At 41.8% G+C, this 23,842-nt stretch overlaps 1 protein-coding gene across 2 annotated transcripts in view; it reads right to left on the bottom strand.

The window, feature by feature from the left end:
* The window catches only part of CCNP (cyclin P), a 290,235-nt gene that overhangs the window by 76,739 nt on the left and 189,654 nt on the right, over window positions 1-23,842 (bottom strand). The window contains exon 7 of one of the 2 annotated variants that reach the window (XM_085625344.1): window positions 12,856-13,014. The exons of the other annotated variant lie outside the window; for it this stretch is intronic. Within the exon in view, the coding sequence (XP_085481470.1) occupies window positions 12,856-13,014 (159 nt within the window). The remainder of the gene's footprint in view (window positions 1-12,855; window positions 13,015-23,842) is intronic. 2 annotated transcript variants of the gene reach the window in all.

Below are 23,842 nucleotides of genomic sequence, written 5' to 3'. Positions count from 1 at the left end.
CAAGAAACAAAACTAATTCCATAATCAATTGTCTTCTCTTTCAGGGCTCTAATCTCTATGTTCCCACAAAAAAAAAAATCAACATCATGTTAGCTATTGGTTTCATGATCAACCATTAGCTTGGCATTCAGGCCGTACCACAACTAAAAAGCAGAACGTTTGGTGGCCAAGCTGGAAACAAGATACAAGTCAGTATATCCGTGAGTGCAATGTTTGTAATAGAGCCAATTTTGACTAGTCCAAGAAATTAGGTTATATTCAACCACTGCCCGCCAAGTTTGGGAGGACATTTCTCTTGAATTCCTTACAGCTCTACCTACGGATCATGGCAAGGACTCCATCTTGGTGGTAGTGGATAGACTTTCCAAGATGGCTTATTTAATTGCCTGTTCAGGCCTCCCAACAGATGCAGAAGTGGTCAATATTTTGTTTGATCAAGTAAAATGCCTTCATGGTTTACCCAAAACAATCACTTCAGATCAAGGTACACAGTTCACTTCTAGATTCTGAAAGGCATGGTCTCTGGCTCTACAAATTAAAAGGCATTTTTTAACCAGTTTCCACCCTGAGACCGATGGACAAACCGTAAGGGTGAACCAAGACTTAAAGCAATATTTCTGTTGGTACTTATCTCTCTCTCTCCCCAGGATCTTGGGTGGGTTTGTTAGAGGGAGACGAATTTGCATACATTAGCGTGCATCACTCTTCTACACAATGTCCCCCTTCTTTGCTAATTGTTTTCATCCACATTTCCTGCCTCTACTAAAACCACAAATGAATGATCATATGCCCACTCTCTCACAATGCCTACAGCTAATCTCTAAACTGGGATCTGAGTTGCGGCAAAATGTGCTCAAAGCCAAGGTACGCTATAAATGCTTTGCGGACCGTAAGTGGCAACCAAGCCCTACCTATTGACAAGGAGACCATGTTTGTCTTTCTACCAGAAACCTTCGGTTCAAACACCATACCAAATTTCATCCCTGTTACATAGGCCCATTTTAAATCAGTACTGTCATTAACCCATTATCTTTCAGACTGTTGCTTCCCCGTGCACGGCACAAGTGCATCCAGTGCCTCTTGTGGAGCAGGAACATCTATAATATGAAGAGCAAACAATTAAAGAGTCCGGCGTCAAAAGGGCATATTATGGTATCTCATCTGATGGAAAGGCTATGGTCAAGAGGAAGACTCCAGGGTACCACTTGTGGCCCCGCCTGTCACGGCGTTTTCATGCAAAGCACCCTGCACCTCTCAAGTAACCAAGGGATGGGCTTGGGGGGGGTTTACTGTCATAGTTTCTCAAGTTCTCTCTCAAGCAGGGGCCAAGTACACCACCTAGTGCCTAAGATTCACTCCAAAGACACTAGTCGCACCAATCCTGAGACATTTGCTAAGAACAGTACCTAGAGCCCAAGATGCTACCCAGAGACACTAATCTCTTCCAGAGTTACCACCATCTGATGCATCTAGTGACAGAGATGCTGTTCAGAGACAATACTCTCCCACCAGTAGTTGCTGGTATATGATTACTGTGTAGTGATTTCCAAAAACAGAAAGAGGTCTACCCAGTGATACATACTACTTACAAGAGACCTTGCAAAGAGACACAAATCTGCATTCATGTTCTGCTGTCCACTGACAGCTGAAAATTAAAGATTTATCAGGGCTTGGTCAGGATGCCCTGATACAACTTTTAGTTGGTACCCATATTTAAAAAAACTGTCTCAAAGACCATTATTTATCCAAGCGATTCATACAAAGCTATGCCTTTTATTTAACTGATTATGTACAATCTTCTGTGTGCAGCATGTCATGGCAGGTTTCTTGTTTAAAGGTTATAGATTGGCAGAATCAGCACATCCTCACTATACTCCTATTTACATGCATGGTAGAAGCAAGATCTCTCTATACCAGACATGGTGATATCCTGCAAGATCTTCCAGATCCCGCAAGACTTTCCAAATCAGAGCTACCATCTTGCAGGGACCTGTTCTATAAATACCGGCCACGTCCTGATGCAAGCATTTGCAGTTAGCGCGTTTTCTATGCATCACCCGCCCGAGGATCTCAGTGCTTGCTGAAGTTGTAAGTCGCCTGAATAACAGTAGGGGATTGTGATTTAGGAACGTACCATTGCCTAAAAGGGAATTTCGAGAAAGGTCTTTGAACATATCTTTGAAGTATGCAGCACTGGGAGTTATAAAGCCCTGAAATTGTAGATGCTCTCTGGTAAAAGACAAGACACTCTTTACTCTCCAGCTGTACTAACCTTTTCTTAGTCCATTCCTTCTTACACAGGTAAGGCCTACTGTAATTTAGTAAACCTTATTAAAGACTGTGGATACTGTGCATCCTAATACCTTTCTATTTCTCAGTGATTGGTGCGAATCTCAATACCTTAGTAAAATTCAGTGATTATTGTAAATCCAAGTAGAGACCTATTCGTTAATCGAGGATCGCATCTTGTTCTAGGTCTCAGTACCCTCCCTAGAACCCTTACTCTCATCCGGCCACTCCGATCATCTGGTGTATTCTACTGCAGAGTCGGTGCTGCAAGAAGGTGGGCATTTGAGGGTACTGAGCCCTTGGAACTTGGGGCCTGTCATAAGGCCAACAACAATTTATTCAGCAAGAAATGAGAGGGGAGATGGCAAGATGTTTGGAAAAGACAATCCTAAAGTCTAACAGTCTCTTAGTATATTGATATCCTGTGTCTAAGGGGTTTGGGGGAGGGGTCCTAGCAACTACATCCAAGCAGTGGAAACTCAAGAGATGGGCTGGGTGGGCACCCTGGTCAATGAACTGTAGCCTGACCAACAGGACTAAAAGAGTTGGAGCCCAACCTGGCAAAAGAGGACATAATTGGAAAACTCCTTCTTGATCAGCTTTCTATGCCAGGGCAACAAGGTGCTGGGACAATGCACACAAAGACAGGGTCAGGTGGTGCAAGGAGTGCTTACCAGGAAGAATTTCCACTCCGCTCACCTCCACTTGTAGCAAATGCTTCTTGATGCAGCCCTCCTCCAATCTGTGGGGAGGAGTAGAGAATACTCAATACTTGGGGTGGCTGGGCACATTGACACAAGCAGAGTCAACAGCAGCAGCAGCCGGGAAAGCATGCAGAGCTTCAGACAAGTAATCAGATTTGTTTCTATCTACAGGGAAATGGGTGTCACTCAGCTCAACTCTTCTGGTAACAGCATAGTAGGGTTCACAAACATCTCTGTTGAATGTGGTGCTCTACAAGCAGGTGGGAAGTTCTACTTTATATTTTCAGTCATTCACATCTGGACAGCATCTTACTACCAATGAGAGTAAGTGCAACATTTCCAGGTTAGAACAAGGTTTTCCTCATTCAGGGATTGAGATCCCTAGTATCTTGTTAACAGCGCATCAGCACAAACTCCAGACAGGTTTTCAAGACGAAGGAAGGAGAGCAGAAGGAAGAAACTCTAAATATACTTTTCCCGGTCTCTCTTGGAAGCAGCTATCCTCCATCTTCTAAAACCTTTTTGGATAAAATTTGAATACGGTTTACAACTAAGGGTGTGCGAAATATGTATCATTTCCTTTAGTGTTATTATCCAAACTTTCAGCAAAATTACACAAAACGTGTAATTACGCAAAATGCAAAACCATCATATAGTGCTATTTCTTAGTGTACCGCACATCCTTGCATCAATTTTTGATGCAAGGATGCATTTCACGCTAATTAAATGCAAAAAAACAAAAGCACAACGAGCAAGCTTGTGTTCTGTTGTTCCTGTGTATTTGCTGTAGTTTTTTCCAATGAATGGCACATAATTATGCAAAATGGTGTCATTTTGGAATTTTGCATAACAAGTATAAAACATAATTGTAAAAGTTACGTGAATTACACCGGTGTCATTTAAAATGTCAGCAAGGCCTACCCACAACCTCTCTGTTGTAGCTTACTCATCGGCCCTATCAACTTTCTGCTTCTTTCGATCGAGAGTTCATTCACCTGAAGAATTCTGCAGAATCCCTCTCTTCACTTCACCACACCTGCATGTATCCATGGTCACGTTGTGACTAAGGTAACAGAATTTAATTAGTGACTTCAGAAAGGGTCTTTGATCACTCCCAGTTGATCCAAAATATGCTTGCAAGATAACATGCTAGCCTAAAGATCAATGATTACAAAGAGAGGGAATTTCTCAGTGCTTGAGAAGGGGCATTTGATGAGTGATGATTCAATGCACTCAATGTGTAAAATAGTCCCTCATGCACTGAAAAGGGAGTACTCAATGGGAGGTGGATTTATATTCGAAACAGCCAATAGCAAGAGATGAGAGAGAACTACTCCATATATTTTAAACCATTGTTAGCAACAGGTTTTGCTGAGAGCTATGGTCATGTTAGACCTAAAAAAGGATCACATTGTAACTGTGCTATGCTTCTTACACTGGATCAAACATACAAAGGTCAGTTTAAGGCTGCAGCTATTTTGCGTAATGCCATTCACCAGAAGATGCCCAACTTTCTTTTGCCCAAACGTTCCCTGTACCTCAGAGATCATCGAGACTAACCCGTCTTCTCAACTCCAAGTTTCTAATATTAGAAATGTGCACATTAGGGATACAACTTTTTATTTGGCTGCAGCAAGACTATGGAATTCCAGTACCATTCACTTAAGGAAAATAACCTAAGTAAGTTTCAAAAAGTGCTCACGACACAGCTTTTTCCTCATTAGCTTTTTATTTCAGTCAATGTTCTCAGTTAGCTTTCTCTCTTTAGTACTAAGAAACCTCATTGGCTGTTAACTTCACAAATAAAATAACACTTTAAAAAGCTCCCTGGCTGTGTCAACAGAAGGCCTGATCCTGGGGGATCTTTGCATTGTGATGCAGAAGTGATCACCCCAGCGATTTCCAGCGGCCACAAGTACACCAAGGAATTGTCAAGCACAGAGAAAGGCACTAAAAAAAGGTCATGGCTTTCAGTAACTAATGAGCTGGTTGTTACAATGAAGATTGGAGAAAGGAAAGTAAAACAACTTCTTTATTATGGCCTCCACTCTGCCACCACAAGTACACCGAGCACAGTGCACTTTGAACTCTTCAAGTCAGGCTGCTCCTGTCAGCATTCCAAGGCAGCCTGTGGCAAACAGAAGGAATGTTCACAAAAATGAACTCTACCTATTACAATTTAAAATATGCTATGAGTCATATATCATCATATAGACCACTCTGGCTGGACCATTGACATAGATATTAAAGGTATTAAAGATGGTGTACTGTAGAATTTTTGGAAAAATCAGATCCCAATGTACAACTTTCACTCAACAACATTCAGACACCTTCATACTCAAACCATACTCACGCGAAACCACAAATACATACATCACATATATACAAGAAAAGCTAAATATGCACCAAGCCCCCTCACAAGGTCTATTAATGTTCAAACAACAAATTTGCCCTACTGAAGAGTACAATAACTCATGAATAAAATTTTAACAGTTAATATGATTCCATTACACCGAAGCCTTCAGAATAAACTTTGATCAGTCTGAACATGTTTTACTACAAAAAAGAGGATTTTTTAGCATAATTAATCATTTTTCAAAAACACTTAGATCAGGTATATTTATGGAGGGAACTAATTCAAAGCGCTGACGTGTGTTTCGGCGAAAAACCCTTTTGTTTGGGTGCCACCTTCCTCAGGGCGCATATGATGTACGTTCAATGAAGGAGGCAATGGGACGTGTCCTATCAGAAATAAAAGATGCTGATAAAGCTTCAACTCTCCTACAGGCAAAGAAAAGAGGCCGCTACTAGTTCTCAGCAAACATGGCCGGATAAATTGAAGGGTATAGTTCAACGTGTTGAAGCAAGGCACGCTGGGGCGCTAGTTGAAATCGATCGATTTGCGGTGTGCAAATGCTAGTCTTCAGCGATGCAAAGCAAAAGCGTATCCCGCTGAGGTTCTTCTCTCAGTCACGCGGTGAGTAAAGGCCATTGCAAAAATACGATCAGAAGGGGTTCTCGGAGCTCATAGAGGCAGCTTCATGGAAATGAAACCCGATTCATGTTGTTTGTTCTAATATAGTGGCCAATATAGTAGGAGCAGTGAGGGTAGCGCTCTAGGCTTCCTCACCGGCCCCTACTTAGGACGATGCCCCCGCGACCGCGCAGCGGGCGTGCCGCTGGCGCGCCGAAGGCGCGCCTAAGGCAAGCCCGTCTGCGCCCGTCCGCGGCCGGCCGGGGACAGGGGCCATAACCCCTGTCCGAAAAGGGCCAGTTATCCGCTGGAGCTCACAGCAACTCCGTGCTTTTTGCCCGCCTGTCGCCAAATCATGTTTTCACAGTCTTAAGGCAGAAGACACTTTTAATTGTAAAGAGTGTCAATATAACTGGCGCATTGAACCTGCGCATAAGACCATGAATAGCAGGCTCTTATGCGGACTACTTAATACTAGGTCACTGCGAAAGCACAGTCTTGACATTTACGAGCTACTTATAGACCAGAAATTGGATTTATTATTTCTTACTGAGACTTGGCTCGACCCTGACTCTGAGCCTGATGTAGTGGCGGCTCTCCCTTTTGGTTACGCCTTGGCACGCTTAGATAGAACTGTGGGCAGAGGTGGTGGAATAGCCATAGCTTACAAACAACCACTTTACTGCCAGCTTGAACCTCTGGCTATTGCTGACAGTGAGACGGGTGCCTTCTCCATCAAGGTTAATGAGGGAAACACACTGAAGGGCCTTCTGATTTATCGTCCTCCGGGCCCTTCTACTCACTTCTCCAATAGCCTTATTGATGAACTGAGACTGCCTTACGCAGAGATAAATTTATGCTCCTAGGCGATCTTAACATCCACTGGGAAGACCCACTGGACAAAGGAGCAATTGATCTCAGTCAGCAACTACAATCCCTCCAATTAGAGATTAAATCTAAAGCCCCTACCCATCAAAAAGGACATTTATTGGATCCTATTTTTATGAATTGGGAAGATATTGAAATTAAGGCCCCCGTTCCTGTTTCGTGGTCCGACCACTTTTTGGTGCCCTTCACATTAAGTATCCCTTCTAGTTATAGCTATAAGAGTACCATCTCCAAATATATGAGTCGCAAACGGACTGCTTTCTCTAAATCTAAGTTTGACATTGCTCTTACCAGAGGCGGCAAACCAGGAGGTGAGGATGCAACATCTGCATCAGAGAGACTAGAAGCTCGTATAAACAAGGCCCTAGACGATACTGCCCCACTATGCCATAAAAATCCGCATAGCAGACGTCAGAAATCCGCCCCATGGTATAGCAAAGAACTACGCCTGGTGAAAGCAGAATGTAAGCAACTTGAAAGACAGTGGAGACTGTGGAGACTGGCATATCTGGATCATGCAAAACAAAGATATATCGATAAACGCAGAGAATACCACACCCAAATTAGGCGTGCCAAAACCAATTATTTCTCCGGTAGAATAGTTGACGCCAATAACTCCACTAAGGAGCTTTTTAAAATCTACAAGGAGATTGCCGTTTGTGGTTCTTCGGCTGACCCGTCATTGGTCTCGGAAGATTCCTGCAATCGTATCGCTGCCTTCTTTTCGGATAAAGTGGCTACCATTTACTCCACCTTCTCGGGAGGAAAAACAAAGGGAACAGCTTTCAATGAGAGCAAATCAGTCGAGATAGGAACGAACAGCTTGATTAACTTTCTTGTTCCTTCCTCGAACGCGCTACAGCGGCTATGTCGCTCGATTACGTCAGGATCCCCACGAGACCCTGCATCTCCTAAGCTTCTGGCAGAGAGTATTGTGACCCTTGAACCTTACATCAGAGAGGTTTTGGACCTCTCTTTTAGCTCCGGCAGTGTACCTCAAAGCTGGAAACAGGCTGTTGTACTTCCGCTCCAAAAGAAACCCAACCTCAGTTGGGACAGGATGGATAATCTCCGACCCATCTCACTCCTCCCCTATATGGCTAAAGTGGCAGAAAAGGTGGCCAATCTTCAACTTATGGCCTTTGTGGAGAAAGCCAACCTGCTTCATACTACTCAGTTTGGTTTTCGGGCCCACCACTCTACTGAGTCTGCACTACTTTTGGCCACCGAGACCATTAGGAAAGGGGCTGATGAGGGGCACACTATGGCCCTCATATTACTGGACCTTAGTGCGGCCTTCGGCACATTTCACCTTGCTACAGTGTCTTAATAAAGGAGGTGTCACTGGTTCGGCACTTAGGTGGATTAAATCCTTTCTCACTGACAGGAGCTTTCAGGTTAGACAGGGAGAACATTACTCTCGTATGTTCCCTCTTAATCAAGGGGTTCCTCAGGGCTCTGCCCTAAGCCCCACCCTGTTTAACCTTTATGTCTCCCCTGTTGCCACCATTGTGGAAAGTCACGATCTCCAACTAGTGTCATACGCCGATGATACACAGCTGGTCATCTCGCTGTCACAAGCTCCTGATGCTGCAGCATCCAGTTTCAGTGTCTGCATGCAGGAGCTTGCATCCTGGATGTCCAACAACTGCCTGAAGTTGAATGGGTCAAAAACTGAAGTGCTCGTGGTGGGAGGTGCACCGAACGTGTGGTCATCGGCATGGTGGCCTGACTGCCTGGGACCCACCCCTGTGCCTTGTCAGCAGGCAAAAAATCTGGGAGTGGTGTTTGACATCGAACTCTCTTTCACTGCCCAGATTAATCGGGTGGTCGGAACCTGCTTTGGCATGCTTAAAAGCCTTAGGAAGACTCTCGACCTACTCCCAGTCAGTGCTAGGCAGACCCTTGTTCATGCCTTAGTCACATCCAGACTTGATTATTCAAATCTTCTGTATCTGGGCGTGACAACAAAATGCCTTAATCGTCTCCAGGTTCTCCAGAACGCAACTGCCCGATTGGTATTGAGGCTTCCTAGAAGAACGTCATCAAAAGCTGCCTTGAAGTCCCTTCACTGGTTGCCCGTCAGGGAGAGGATTATCTTCAAGGCACTGTGCTTGTGCCATCGCATCATTACGTGTAGGGCGCCTATGCCTCTCTGTAATCTCATTACTCCCTACAGATCGGAGCGGTTGCTTAGATCCTCGGGCACTGGACTGGTCGCCATTCCCAAAATTCGGAAAGCTCGAATGGGAGGGAGATCCTTCAGATTTCTGGCGGCCAAAAAATGGAATCTACTTCCGATAGAGCTGCGCCTTGAATCCTCAGAGACCAAATTTCGTAAAGCATTAAAAACTCATCTTTACCGTGCCGCACTGATATGATTTCTTGCATGACTCGCCTCTATCTTTCCTCTCAGCGCGGGGACACGCCGAGGTGCGTAACCATGCGCTCTACAAAATTCCATAATAATAATAATAATAAAAGCAACGTTCCCTGACCTGGATGCGAAAGGGTGTGCGGCTAACGGCTCAAAGACGATTAAGCGTCCCGCAGGCAGACATAATGTACCAAATGGGGTTTAAAGGGAGGGGGCGGGGGGCAAGGGAAAGACCAATAACAAGTTTCACAAGGAGTCCCACTATAACAAACCTAAGTAAAGTAAATAGAATATAACACAGGTAGCCTATGCATTCTCTCGGTCTGCCTAGAATAAGGGTAGCCAGCCAATCAGCTCTTATCTTGCAAGGTTTTTGTAACAACCTAGAAGGCACAGTTTTGATATTATTGCACATGAGTGGTGCCAAGCAGTAGTTATGAACAAACTAACACAGTGCCTCAAAATGAAATCAATAGTTACCATCTCAACTAAAACACAGGCTCTTAAACTCCAGAATGTATGTTTTCTCATTTAATCCAGAAAGGAAGCCAAAATGGACAACTGCACCCCCTTCCCGGTCTGCATGTGACCACGAGCCACATGTAAAGTCACTTGACGCCACCCACCAATTAATCACCCCTGGCTGGCCATAAGCCAGGCGAAACTGACATTTTGATTAACAACTAGTGAAGATAAGAAAGATCGTCTTTGAAAAACAGACCAATCTGGGAAAAGCAGGCTACTGATTCTTGCAAGAGTATCAGTTGACGCACCATTCCTCAAAGACACCCAGGCTAGGATTCACATGCGCTGTCTAGTAAAACAGAATATTCCTGTCCACAACTCATGGACTCCCCAGCATCTCAAGACCTTAAGCAGATTGAGGCCATCAGAAGAAAGACCAAATAAATGGAGAGGCACCAAAAAAATCGAGAATATATCAGAAAGGGACATTGTCCTGATCAGAGATTACCCCACAATAGGTCAAAATGTTTCTCCAGACCACTTACTGATTGTCACAAATGTGTTCAACATGATTATGCTGGCAGTCCAGGATTATTTCAGTACCATCAAGAATAGGTGAGATGTATAGGATGAAGAAGTATTGTCATCCCAGGAACTGCTTGGATTGAAGGAAGAGAAATTTATGGCGAAGAGACAGACTGAACCCACAAGAATGTGAGCCTCTCGTCAACTCCTCGTTGAGCCATGTTCACTCACACTCCAACCAGAGGTGACGTACCTTCTGGATTTGGGAGACTTCTCTGATACACTTAACTATGGAAATAAATCTCAGTATTATCCAAGGACAGCCCACATGGTTTCTTGTAAGCTATGATACTAGGAGGGTGTGAAACATGAACTGTACTGCGCATTGCCATTTAGTCAATTCACAACGCTGTAGTTGTGCCACGGTTTGTAACATTGCGATTGCCGGGGGCTACAGACCAAATAGGCAACGAAGGATCAAAATCAATATTCTTTAGTCGTTAATAGTCTTGCCATAGCACAATACCCTCACAGACCCAGTATTCCCAGTCCTGGGCATTTCAATTACAAATCATTGCATCGGGTGTTGGTCAAATGAGTTCAATGGCAACAAGTCAAAACTGTTAGATATATTGAGCGAGAGCGACCCCTTGTATTTTCCAAGGGAATGGGGTACTAATATCACACCAAAAGATGCAATCCCTCTGCTGAGACACAGTGGTACAGTACTAGTATTGCATAGCACTACAATCAATCCAGTTCTACTCAAATCATCATGATATATTACTCACATTTATTATACAGAGAAAATATTTAAAAACAAATTGTGTACACGTATTTTATAAAAAACAGATCATACATTTGCATGAATATAAAAAACACAAAATTAAACACCATATACTACTTGACAGTTATTAAAAAAACATATAACAGCCTGTTTTGAGCCCGCAAAACAGAAAACAGCATGAGACAGTATGCTTTGTCATTTGTTACACATCCTATTGGGCAATAAATTGATGTCCGTAGTTTATGATATGTTCCACAATTATATCTACTCCTAAAACCACGGTTCTCCCCAGATTGTGTAGTTAAGAAGCGTCGACGCGTTTCGATGGTAGACCTTATTAATCCATCTTTATCAAGACAAGTTTTATAGGCTTTAAGTCCTCGTTATTAAATCCGGGACTTCTCTGTGTTGAAAAGCGATGATCAATTAATATTAGTCAATAATATTCCTGATATATATTATGCATAGAGGAAACAGAGGTCCGAGCTATCTGTCCTCATGGGCATCTCACGTGTCTGTTTCCAGTACAAATATCCTAGTATATATTGAAAGCAACGTGACAGGGATTCATAATAATTCTCCCACAATGGACGTCACTAGTTCGCCAAATAAACAACGTGCGCAGATAATAGCGCCACGAGGCAGCTTGAGATAGCGTGACGGGGATCCGTAATCACTTTTCCCTTGATATGCGTCACCTCTGCGTTCGATGTTGACCTATTCGAGTGCGGAAACGCTCCTGATTGCTCTCGCCTCCTGTACTGCGCATTGCCATTTAGTCAATTCACAACGCTGTAGTTGTGCCACGGTTTGTAACATTGCGATTGCCGGGGGCTACAGACCAAATAGGCAACGAAGGATCAAAATCAATATTCTTTAGTCGTTAATAGTCTTGCCATAGCACTATACCCTCACAGACCCAGTATTCCCAGTCCTGGGCATTTCAATTACAAATCATTGCATCGGGTGTTGGTCAAATGAGTTCAATGGCAACAAGTCAAAACTGACATCCGAAATGTACTCGGTTGTCACTTGAAAGCCTAGAACTGTAAGGGCGGGGGCCCGGTGGGGGTAATTTCTACGGATGATGACGAGGGAAAATGAATTGTTTATTTAATTTTCCCTTTTTATCGTCCGTTGAAATCCTCCCTCACCGGGCCACACTGCCCACCGCTTTTATCTGAATGGGCTGTGGCTGCTGCTTTGGTCTCAACATTATCTGACATCCTTACGTTTATGGTTATGTTTGCATGAAGCTGCAAGGTCATGCAAACAGTAACAATCAATATTACTCAACAGAAGTCTCAATGACGTGTAGAACATATACATACTTAAATTAAAAAGGGTTAATATAGACAGCCTTTAACATTAGAGAAGTTGTGGCAAAGAGGACTATTCATATGTAATGCCCTCAACTCAAGGAGCTTTTGCGGTGCCCTACGGTTTACCCTTTTTTTTCTCCCCTAGAGAAGAGGGACAAAAGTAAAATTGTATTTAACGAGGGATCCCACCCTCCCATGTCCACCAACCTTCCAAATACCCACAAACTTAGGAAGGTGCTTCCCTTTTAACAAGTCTAGTCGTAGGCATTGATTTGAGAGCTAACAACAATTATGTCTGTCTCCAATCGGAAATCTCTTTTTCTCTAAACAGAAAATGGAGCGCACAGAGGTTCTGCTAGTTGGCAGAAGTGACCCAGAACTGTCCTTCTAATAACACTTTCCTTGACCTAGTACCACCTCATGCCCCTCTTTTGCCCCCTCTCCAACAACCATTTAGAGTTAATCGACTAATCAAACGCTTTACGTGCCATCATAACAGACCTAGTGCAGTGTTTCACACATACCTCTGTAGACAATTTTCCAGTCATGATGAGAAGCCGTAGGAAGTCCAAGGGCTGAGTGTATCGCAGATCAAACTTGAGGTGGGACAAGATTTGCCTCTCCATCTTCAGCAGCGCTGCATTATCATAGGTGTTCTCCATCATGAAGCACAGTACAGTGGGCTGAAAGGACCAGAATCATTGGATGTAGTCTGAAGCTGAGCATTTCGAATGATCAACACAGAGAGACACAATCTTGCAATTTCATCTTGCGCGTCCCCATCCAAATTGCCCAAATCCTCCTGTGGAGTTACAGGAACACTTTAATTATACTAAGCCATTTTTCTCTTTAGATTACCAATCAATATCGATGGAAAGGAAGTATTCAAGGAGAACATCTACATCCCTGAATAAAGTAAGCCAACTCCCGGTTTTTAAACATTCAAAATTCAACTCTATAATAGGCAAATATTTAAATCATGCAAAATAAAAGAGTCACAAAAATCCAAGTACAAACGTGACCATTATTAAACTTTGCAGCATATGCAACACTAAGTGGCATAACATAGGCCCCCGCAGCCCCCACGATGCCGGTGGCCTCCCAAGCTCCAGGGGCCCCCTCAGCACAGTACCTGGATCTGAGAGCTCCTGATTAAGTCCGGAAGTAGGCCCCTCCAGGTACCTTGCAGGCCCCCCCCCCCCCTCAAGGTTTGTTACACCACTGGCAACACCATTGCATGGGAAGGATCACCCAGCAGAATCTACTTTTCATTTCCATACAAAACCTACACATCTTCACCTTATTCTGCTCCTAAGTCTTTTCAAAACTTTAATATTGGTAGTGAAAATCTAGGCAAGTTACACTCTCATTGCAAATTTGGTGACAGAACGACAAACTCACACAACCTATTGTGCGGATACAGGTTAGAAAGCTTGAGGTTTTTATGGAGTAGGATCAGTGAAGAAGATTGTACTACTGAATATCGTCCCCCAGATTATCGATTTATAACAATATCGAGGGACAAAACATCAAAAGGAAAGTGCATATAGGGAAGTATAAAATTCCTATTTGTTACTCCACATCTACTTACCATGAAGATTATATATATGAGTTACCCAGTGGCAGTCGCCACTGTGTACTTCGCAGTCGGAACGAGTTTCCAAAGGAAATAGATTTTTTGGTTTGCTAATAACTTTGGTGCGGTTTGAAGAGTCTTCACAAAACTTTCCTAAAAAGTGTCACCCACCTCAGCTCCTTCAAGGAAACGTTTAGGGGTGTCCTGTCAAGCCGGGGCCAAGAAAAAGGGGAAGGGGCCCAAAACATGTATTTCCAATGCAGTTTTCCATAGGAAATATGACAATGTCATAGAACGTCATGAGTGATGTAATATGCAAGGGCAAAAGCAGTGCATGGCAGAAGCGCAAGTTATAGTTACTTTTATATATATATATATATATCAGCTCCAGGTCCCACACTCAGAGCGGGGCACTCGCAGGCAGGTGCAGACTTTGCGGGTGTGGAGTCCGCATACAATATCTCGCTCGTTTCCTCTTCTTTCTCAAAAGGAATGTCGCACTCACGGGGCGTATTTCAACACTCTTTATTCAGAATAGCCAAATGACCAGCAACAGACCAGCGACAGACGCGTTTCGGCAAAATGCCTTCCTCGATGTCACTGGCACATCGAAAACGCCATGTTTTTAACTCGTATTCTCAGGTTAGAGAAAGGACTCATCTAATTGCAATAGGATGAGCGCCATCTTGTAATGTGTATATTGCTATACTCTCTTGTACAACAAACAGTGTTAGAAGATGTCCGTTTATATAAATGCATCTATACACATACATTTCTTATGTTTGTTACCTTTGTCAAACATAGTGCTAAACGTTCCATTACGCCGTGGATCGGCCATAGCACATACACTAATAAAGTTTTTTCTTTATCTCAGCCTTTGTGCAATTACTTAAATTTCGCCGTGGATCGGCCTTGCCCTTTCTCTATACCTTAACCAAACGAGTTTACACTTCAATATCAACATAATGACAATTCTAAATACTTTCTAAGTTCATTTTACCAATTTCATTGCAATACTTTATCGCTACAAGACAGTTTCAGATATCATTTCATATATGCGATTTTGTCTTCATATATCAGATTTTCACAGCCGTGAAACTAAATTAAATTCAATTAAGTACTTTTCGATCCACAAATCAGCTAGAAATATTACTAAAGGTTTCATATTAGCTAATATCAATTGTTCCGCATTATGCCCAAGTCAAAATAAGGGGTGCCTAGAGGTGTTCGTGGAATATGGTCGTATCCAGACAGCCCTATACCGAAAATCCACCGCTGGGAACTCAATATTATTTGCCACCAGTAGCCATCCTCCTAAACTAGTTAAGAGTATACCGTATGGGGAGCTGTTGAGGCTAAAAAGGAACAGTAGCAAGGCAACAGACTTTGAAACAGCAGCCGCACAGAGCATAGCGAGATTCATCAAAAGAGGGTATGACCCGATGAGCTTAGAAAAAACATTGCGAAGGGTAAGAGGGATCCCCAGGGAAAACCTGTTGAAAGATAAAGAAAAATCATCGGAAGATAAGGGAAAATTCCGGATGATTACCCCTTACTCTGCAGAAGCCAATCACCTTAAAATTATGCTAAAAAAGAATTGGCACATTCTAAAAACGGACAATATTATAGGTGATGACATCCCACCTTTCCCACAAGTAACATTTAGAAAAGCAAGGTCACTACGTGACATACTAGTACAAAGCCATCTGGAAAAAGTACCAAGGAAAGGGGGTACATTGAGGGAAATAAAAGGTTTTTTCCCTTGCAACAGATGTAAAGCCTGTGCAAATAGTAAAAGGGTTTTAACATACACCATTCCTGACCTTAACAAAATACAGCCAATCAACAAATTCATCACGTGCAGCACGCCTTACGCAGTCTATTGCCTAGTATGCCCGTGCGGACTACGATACATAGGCAGCACCATCCACCAGCTAAAAATCAGAATTCTGGAACATCAAAGGGCCATAGAAAGAAATGACCAATTATATCCGGTAGCACGCCATTTTGCCGAAAAACACCAGAGCAATCGAAATCTCTTACAATTTTTTGGTCTAGACTTTGTCCCTTTAAATGTTCGGGGGGGTGATAGAGTTAAAAGGCTGCGAAGACTTGAATCACGATTCATCATAGATTTACTCACTAAGACGCCTCGAGGGCTAAATAGTGGGGAAGAATGGTCAGTACATATAGGCACATAATTGACATGAAATGAAAATTTATCAAAAATGTATTAATAATATGTGGGATTGACCATACATATGGAGATGCAACTGACAAGGGTCCAGTTGGCTGGGGAAATGGTCATGCTCTAGGCACCCCTTATTTTGACTTGGGCATGATGCGGAACAATTGATATTAGCTAATATGAAACCTTTAGTAATATTTCTAGCTGATTTGTGGATCGAAAAGTACTTAATTGAATTTAATTTAGTTTCACGGCTGTGAAAATCTGATATATGAAGACAAAATCGCATATATGAAATGATATCTGAAAATGTCTTGTAGCGATAAAGTATTGCAATGAAATTGGTAAAATGAACTTAGAAAGTATTTAGAATTGTCATTATGTTGATATTGAAGTGTAAACTCGTTTGGTTAAGGTATAGAGAAAGGGCATGGCCGATCCACGGCGAAATTTAAGTAATTGCACAAAGGCTGAGATAAAGAAAAAACTTTATTAGTGTATGTGCTATGGCCGATCCACGGCGTAATGGAACGTTTAGCACTATGTTTGACAAAGGTAACAAACATAAGAAATGTATGTGTATAGATGAGTTTATATAAACGGACATCTTCTAACACTGTTTGTTGTACAGGAGAGTATAGCAATATACACATTACAAGATGGCGCTCATCCTATTGCAATTAGATGAGTCCTTTCTCTAACCTGAGAATACGAGTTAAAAACATGGCGTTTTCGATGTGCCAGTGACATCGAGGAAGGCATTTTGCCGAAACGCGTCTGTCGCTGGTCTGTTGCTGGTCATTTGGCTATTCTGAATAAAGAGTGTTGAAATACACCCCGCGAGTGCGACATTCCTTTTGAGAAAGAAGAGGAAACGAGCGAGATTGTGTATATATATATATATATATATATATATATATATATATATATATATATATATATATATTTTAAATCCAAGGATGCGGCACTCGGGAAAGAGATTTTCAATAGATATGTTTATTTGCGACACAGCTCCACCAAAGCGTTTCAGCCACCAAGGCCTTGCGCACGGTCAGTGAGTCCTTTCTCTATTGCACCATTTATACGCCCACCTGGCCTCAATGTGGCATTGTGGGAAATGTAGTGCAGTGAAAAACAAAGTTGTATTTTTATCCAAAAGGAAACTTAATTACGACTGTTATATAACAGGAAAGGGCACTTTTGTCTAAATTATGGTATAGTACCAGACATTTAGTATACATATGGTTATAAAGTCATTTGCTAGTAAAGAAACATTCAGTATCATTAGTGTCCTTGATGTATCATAGTCTTGATTACATCCTTATGTGTCTGCATAGTACAATTGTCAAGAAAGCGGCATAACAGATATAGAGTGTAAAAGTTTCAGTTACTATGTTTGCAGGAAAGGGAGAGACAGAAAAAAGCAAGAGGAGAAGAGATTAAGAGAGACAGTGGATCCTAATTAGGTTCATCGGAGAGCAATGAGTTCATCATGTTATAGGACGTCATTCTAAGTGTACATAAAGTTCTTCGTCATTGTTCATGCCTCTCGGGGTCTTGGTTTTAAGTTTAATGATATAGCGTGATTCAAGCTGACGTAGCTTCTTGATTCTATTGCCACCTCGTTCATTCGCTGGGATGGTGTTAATCCCATAATAGCACATTGATCGCCAATTCCCATTTTGGCATAGTATCATGTGTTTAGCAGTTGCATAGGAAATGTCTTTGTTTTTAACTGCTCGAATGTGCTCAAGAATACGCTTTTTCAGTGGGCAGATGGTACTCCCCACGTGTTTCTGTCCACATGTGCATTCGATGACGTAGATCACAAATTTGGTGTTACAGGTTATTCTTGTCCTTATAGTTACAACATTTCCGTTAGGCTCTGTAATGTTTCTTGTGTTTTTGCCAATCTTACATGCATTGCATGAATTGCATTTAGTAAATCCATTTTGTTTTTCTGTTAGCCAGGTGGTTTCTTCTCTTTGTGTGAAGTGGCTTTTGACGAGCATGTCCCTTAAAGACTTCGTTTTTCTGTATGTTACAATTGGTTTAGTACCTACTAGTTTACCTATATCTGGATCTTTCATGATTAGATGCCAGTGTTTTCTGATTTTACCCATGATGGTACTGCTCTCTTTGCTGTAGGTAGTAATAAACCTAGGGATTTGCTTTCCGTCTTCAGGTGTTGGTGTCATTTTGGGTATTAAGGTCTCCGCTCGAGTTTTGTTATCGATTCTCTTTTTATTTTTCTTGAGAGTGGGTTCTGTGTAGCCTCTCTGTTTAAGTCTTTCCATAGATTCATGGATTTTGATTTCTGCATCCTCTGGTTTTGAGCAGTTGCGTTTTAGTCTCATGAATTCCCCATAGGGGATGCTGTCCAAGAGGGGTTTAGGGTGGAAGCTAGTTCCATACAGAATACTATGATACATCAAGGACACTAATGATACTGAATGTTTCTTTACTAGCAAATGACTTTATAATCATATGTATACTAAATGTCTTGTACTATACCATAATTTAGACAAAAGTGCCCTTTCCTGTTATATAACAGTCGTAATTAAGTTTCCTTTTGGATAAAAATACAACTTTGTTTTTCACTGCACTACATTTCCCACAATGCCACATTGAGGCCAGGTGGGAGTATAAATGGTGCAATAGAGAAAGGACTCACTGACCGTGAGCAAGGCCTTGGTGGCTGAAACGCGTTGGTGGAGCTGTGTCGCAAATAAACATATCTATTGAAAATCTCTTTCCCGAGTGCCGCATCCTTGGATTTAAAATTGACTTTGGGGCCTGGATCCGGCCCGTATGCAGAGCACCCACTGCAAGTGTGCCCCAGAATTTTGGGTCCCTTTGGTTGGAGATTATATATATATATATATATATATATATATAATCTACTGGCGGTCGCCAGTAGATAGTTATAGTTAGGACTGTGTTTCCATAGGGAATCCGCAACATTCTATTTGGAATAACTTTGGCGCCGATTGACGAATCCTCGCGAAATTCTCAAAATAGGTGGGGCGCTCTGTTCCGCTCCTTCCCTGAAAGTCTCGGGGGGATTCGTCAAGCGGGGGCTGAGAAAAAGGGGGGGCCCCAAAACGCGTTTTCCCCATGCATTTTTCCATAGGACCTTTAGTCCGAGCTACAGCCCGAACGGCTGAACAGAATTACTTGAAATTTGGCAGAGAGGTAGCCCTCAGGTCAGGGATGTGCCTTTTGAAGGTCTCGTGTAAATCTGTTCAGTATTTCCTGAGAAAATAGCATTTAAATCAATATATATATCTATAGGCACGCTCCGAGCGCGTACCGTAAGCTTACCGTACGCGCCCGTGCACGAGCGCGATTCTGATTGGTTGTTAGATCTCAGTAAACATTCGAATCGGTCGAAACCAGGAAGTGTCGGCCGCCATTTTGTCTCTCGCAGTCTGAGGGGGTGAAAAACAAAGGTGGAGAACGTGAAAAGGGGGCAGGGTGGACAGTTCCTGACCCCTAGCCTTGGTCAGGGGGTCACAGAAGGACCCCCAAGGGCCAAAATTAATTTTTTTTTTTTTTCGAAAAATCGCCAAATGCGCGTAGCGTACGCCGTAAACGGAAAAATTCCGCGAGAAAAATTCCGCGAGAAAAATTCCGCGAACTTCGCGTAACTATGATGCGTACCGTGTGCGCACGGCAAAAAACATTTTCAAAAAGGAAAGCTTAAAAAAAAATTAAAAAAATTGTGAGGTAAGGTTGGCTCTTAAAAGAGCCGTTGGGTTAATACAGGGATAGAGGAAAGAAAGAATGGGAATATTAGGAGCGTCTACAAACGTGCTGGTCTATCTTATTGTTAATAAGGGAAACACTGGTCTCCCCAAAAACAATCAGACCACAACACGTACACCTCATTGAAACCCTCCGAAATCGAGGGTTAATGTCCAGAGGAGCAGAAGAAGGTGATGCTCCCACCTCAGAGGAAGGGCTCAGCTGAGCTGCCGATGATGTACTCGGCTGAGCTTCTGAGGTTGGGCTCTGGTGACTTACTGAAGAGTTTTCTTCAGTATGTCGAGCAAAGGTCCTGGGATGTTTATCCCTAATGTGTCTAATCATAGAGTGATTTTCAAAGGAATACTTCTTCCTTGGATCTCCTCTAGATAAAACACGGTCACAAAGTGTGCAAGTGACAAATGGAGCATTGACCTTTTTCTGCCCCTCTGGAAAAGTAAAATACTCCCACACAAAAGAATCCTTTTGTTTCCTCCTTCTCTGTCTGATGATGGTGCTGCTAGGCTCACTCTCAGAAGAGGTCTGCTGCTCTGCCATTGTATCTCAATGTCAATTCAGCTCCTTCTCCTAGGGGATCTCAAGCAGTAATGAGGGAAAGGGTGTGGTGTGGGAAGTTTCTGGAACTGAAAGTAGTTTCAACCAATGAAAAGTGTTCTTTGTGGATCACATGACCTACCGTGCGCGCTCCGTAAGCTTACGGTACGCGCTCGTAAACAAGTACGCATGCGCAAACGTGACGCTTACGGAGCGCTTACGGAGCGCGTACGTAAGACACACTCGCGCATGCGCATTACACGCCCCTGCGTAACCGCGACGTTGCTTCCGTGCAACGCGCATGTGTGTACGCGTACGTCACGTATGTATCACATAAGCGCACTATACTTATGACGTACGGAGCGCGTAGCGTCAGCTTACCGTACGCGCATCGTATCACGTAAGCGCACCGTACTTATGACGTACGGAGCGCGTAGCGTCAGCTTACCGTACGCGCACGGCGAAAAATGCATAAAAAAAAAAAATACAACTTTCAAGAGTTGTAGAAGATAATAACTGTGATGTACAACTGTATGTAAACATTAATTTTTAAAATATTAACCATTCCATAATGCAGGATATAGTACATATATTATTTTATACATAGGTTGGATAGTATTTTTTACCAAAAATCTCAAAAAAAAAATTGCATTTAAAAAACCGTACAAATTCACTGAAAAAAACATAGGTTTCACACACGTTATAGTTAGGAATTAGCATTTAAAAAACCTTGCAAATTCACTGAAAAAAACCATAGGTTTCACACATGTTATAGTTAGCAGGACATTTCACTCGTGAAAAACCAATGAAATTCCCCCGTTATAGTTAGTGCAGGCAACTATAACTCACGCGACCGCAATCCTCTGCTGATGATGTCAAATATTACATCACTGATGACATATGTGTCTTTCTGAAAAAAAAATATTTGTAATATATGTATAGCTGAAAATTAATGGAAGAAGACATGGGTAAACAAGTGTCTAAATACAGTGATGTAATATTTGACATCATCAGCAGAGGATTGCGGTCGCGTGAGTTATAGTTGCCTGCAATAACTATAACGGGGGAATTTCATTGGTTTTTCACGAGTGAAATGTCCTGCTAACTATAACATGTGTGAAACCTATGGTTTTTTCAGTGAATATACATATATATATATATATATATATTCACTGAAAAAAACATAGGTTTCAGGGATGTCATAGTTAGGAATTAGCATTCAAAAAACCCCTAGAAATTCACTGAAAAAACCATAGGTTTCAGAGAAGTTATTGGACATTTGACTCCTATAAAACCAGAGAAATTCGCCCGTTATAGTTAATTAGGAGCTGGTCCTCATGTATCAACATGAGCAGACTTTTCATAGGAGAGTGGTTACCTGGCTCCGCTATATTGATGATCTGTTTATAGTGTGGGATGGTGATGTTGAAAGTGCGACAACCTTCATTGAGGTATTAAATGACAATTCGCTCAATTTGAAATTTACTTTTGATATAAGTAAAGAAAAGGTCACATTTCTGGACGTACAAATCCAGATAATAAATAACAAGTTATCTACTACCCTCTTCAGGAATCCTACGGCAGGCAATACATTGCTTCATGCCTCCAATGCTCACCCTCCGCACCTTATTAAGAGCATCCCCTATGGGGAGATGCTCCGCATTAGGCGTATATGTAGTGAGGAGGAAGAATGCAATAGAAAATAGAAGGAAAGCCGTATTAGGTTTTTGGATAGGGGATATAGCTCAGATGTGATTGAATCTGCCATCATTAAATCCAAGTCTTTGGCCAGACATGATTTGTTAAAGTATAAAGATACACTAGCTGGCCATAAAGGAGGGGAAGAACCCATCAGGTTGATTCTAGGATTCTCCCGCCAAGAAAAACAAATAAGGACTATAGTGAGAAAAAATTGGCCCATTGTGAAGGATGACCCAATGATTGGGGAATTATTACCCAATAATCCTTCAGTCACCTTTAGGAAAACAAACAGCATGGGCATGGCACTAGTCAAAAGCAACCTTGAGGTGGGGGGTAAAGGTTCATGGCTTACGACAAGGAAGGGGTTCTTTAAATGTGCATCATGCAAGGCATGCAAATACGGAATTAATACTAAGACCTTTATTACAGCATTTGGGTCTAAAACATGTGAAATTGGACATTTTCTTACATGTAAGTCTGATTTTGTAGTTTACGTGCTAACCTGCAGTTGTAATTTGAAATATGTAGGTAGCACAAAGCTGCCTGTGCACAAAAGAATCCTTCAACACATACGGGCTATCTGCAACAATGATGTTAATTATCCAGTTGCAGGGCTTTTTAAGACTAACCACAATAGTGACGCGAAACATTTGAAATACTATGTTATAGACACTGTTACCCCCCAATGAAGACGTGGGGATGAGGAATCTAAATTGAGAAGGCTGGAAACAACGTATATTCTGCAGTTTGATTCCAAATACCCAAGGGGTTTAAATAACAGTGAAGACTTGTATACATTTCTATAACAATTGGGCAATAGATAAATAACACCTCTTGGGGAATCAAGCATAACCTATAGGACAAAAGATCTTTCCTCAACTACTAGTCCTTCTTTCAGAGGTGCACGTCAATGATTTCCACTAGACAAGAAATTTTTAAGGCAAATTTTAGGATGGTATTTATTTATTTATAATGTTTTAGGATTGATTTTAGAAATCAGCAAAGAAAAGCACATTATATGCTTCCATTCAATTTGGAATGATTTCCGGTAGGATCTACCTAGTATATTTAAAATATTTATTTGTCATCCTGAAACTGTTTGTACTTTAAAATACTCTTGCTGTTTGCACAACCTTTCAACCCACAGTAGAGATACATGATGTAATATGCGAGGTTGAAAAGGTATTGAGACTTGGATTGGTCACCTAGGTGTAACCTGAAATTGTGTAGTGTTTACATATATATATATTTTTTGTTCTTTATTATAACTAGCACTTTATTTTATTTTGGTAAGCACTTTGATGAATGTAAAGTAAGGACACAGTGAAACATAGAATGAATGTATCCATTTATGCTGATATTAGTACCTTTGTATTTTCAACAATGGTAATGTAGAAGAAACATAGGAAAACAGTTTCCTCTGTTGTAATCTTGGGGTATATATTTTTAAATTAAAAAAAAAGAGCAATCTGAATTTTTACATTTATGTAACTATTTGTGATTTTGCCTCAGTACCTCTTCGATATATTGCAGTGTTTCCTCTGTGTCCATGAATTAAACCATTGCACTTTAAATAATGTGGTTTGCAGCGTAATGGCGGAATTGGCTAAATAAACATAACAGCACAAGAATTACTGGGTCTGCGCTCGTTTGTTTCATCATATATATTCACTGAAAAAAACATAGGTTTCAGGGACTTCATAGTTAGGAATTAGCATTCAAAAAACCTTAGAAATTCACTGAA

The sequence above is a fragment of the Triturus cristatus genome, chromosome 9 (assembly GCF_964204655.1).
Source record: "Triturus cristatus chromosome 9, aTriCri1.1, whole genome shotgun sequence".
Lineage (NCBI taxonomy): Eukaryota > Metazoa > Chordata > Amphibia > Caudata > Salamandridae > Triturus > Triturus cristatus.
The sequence above is the reverse complement of the archived record's forward strand: the minus strand, read 5'-3'. Positions and strand labels throughout refer to the sequence as shown.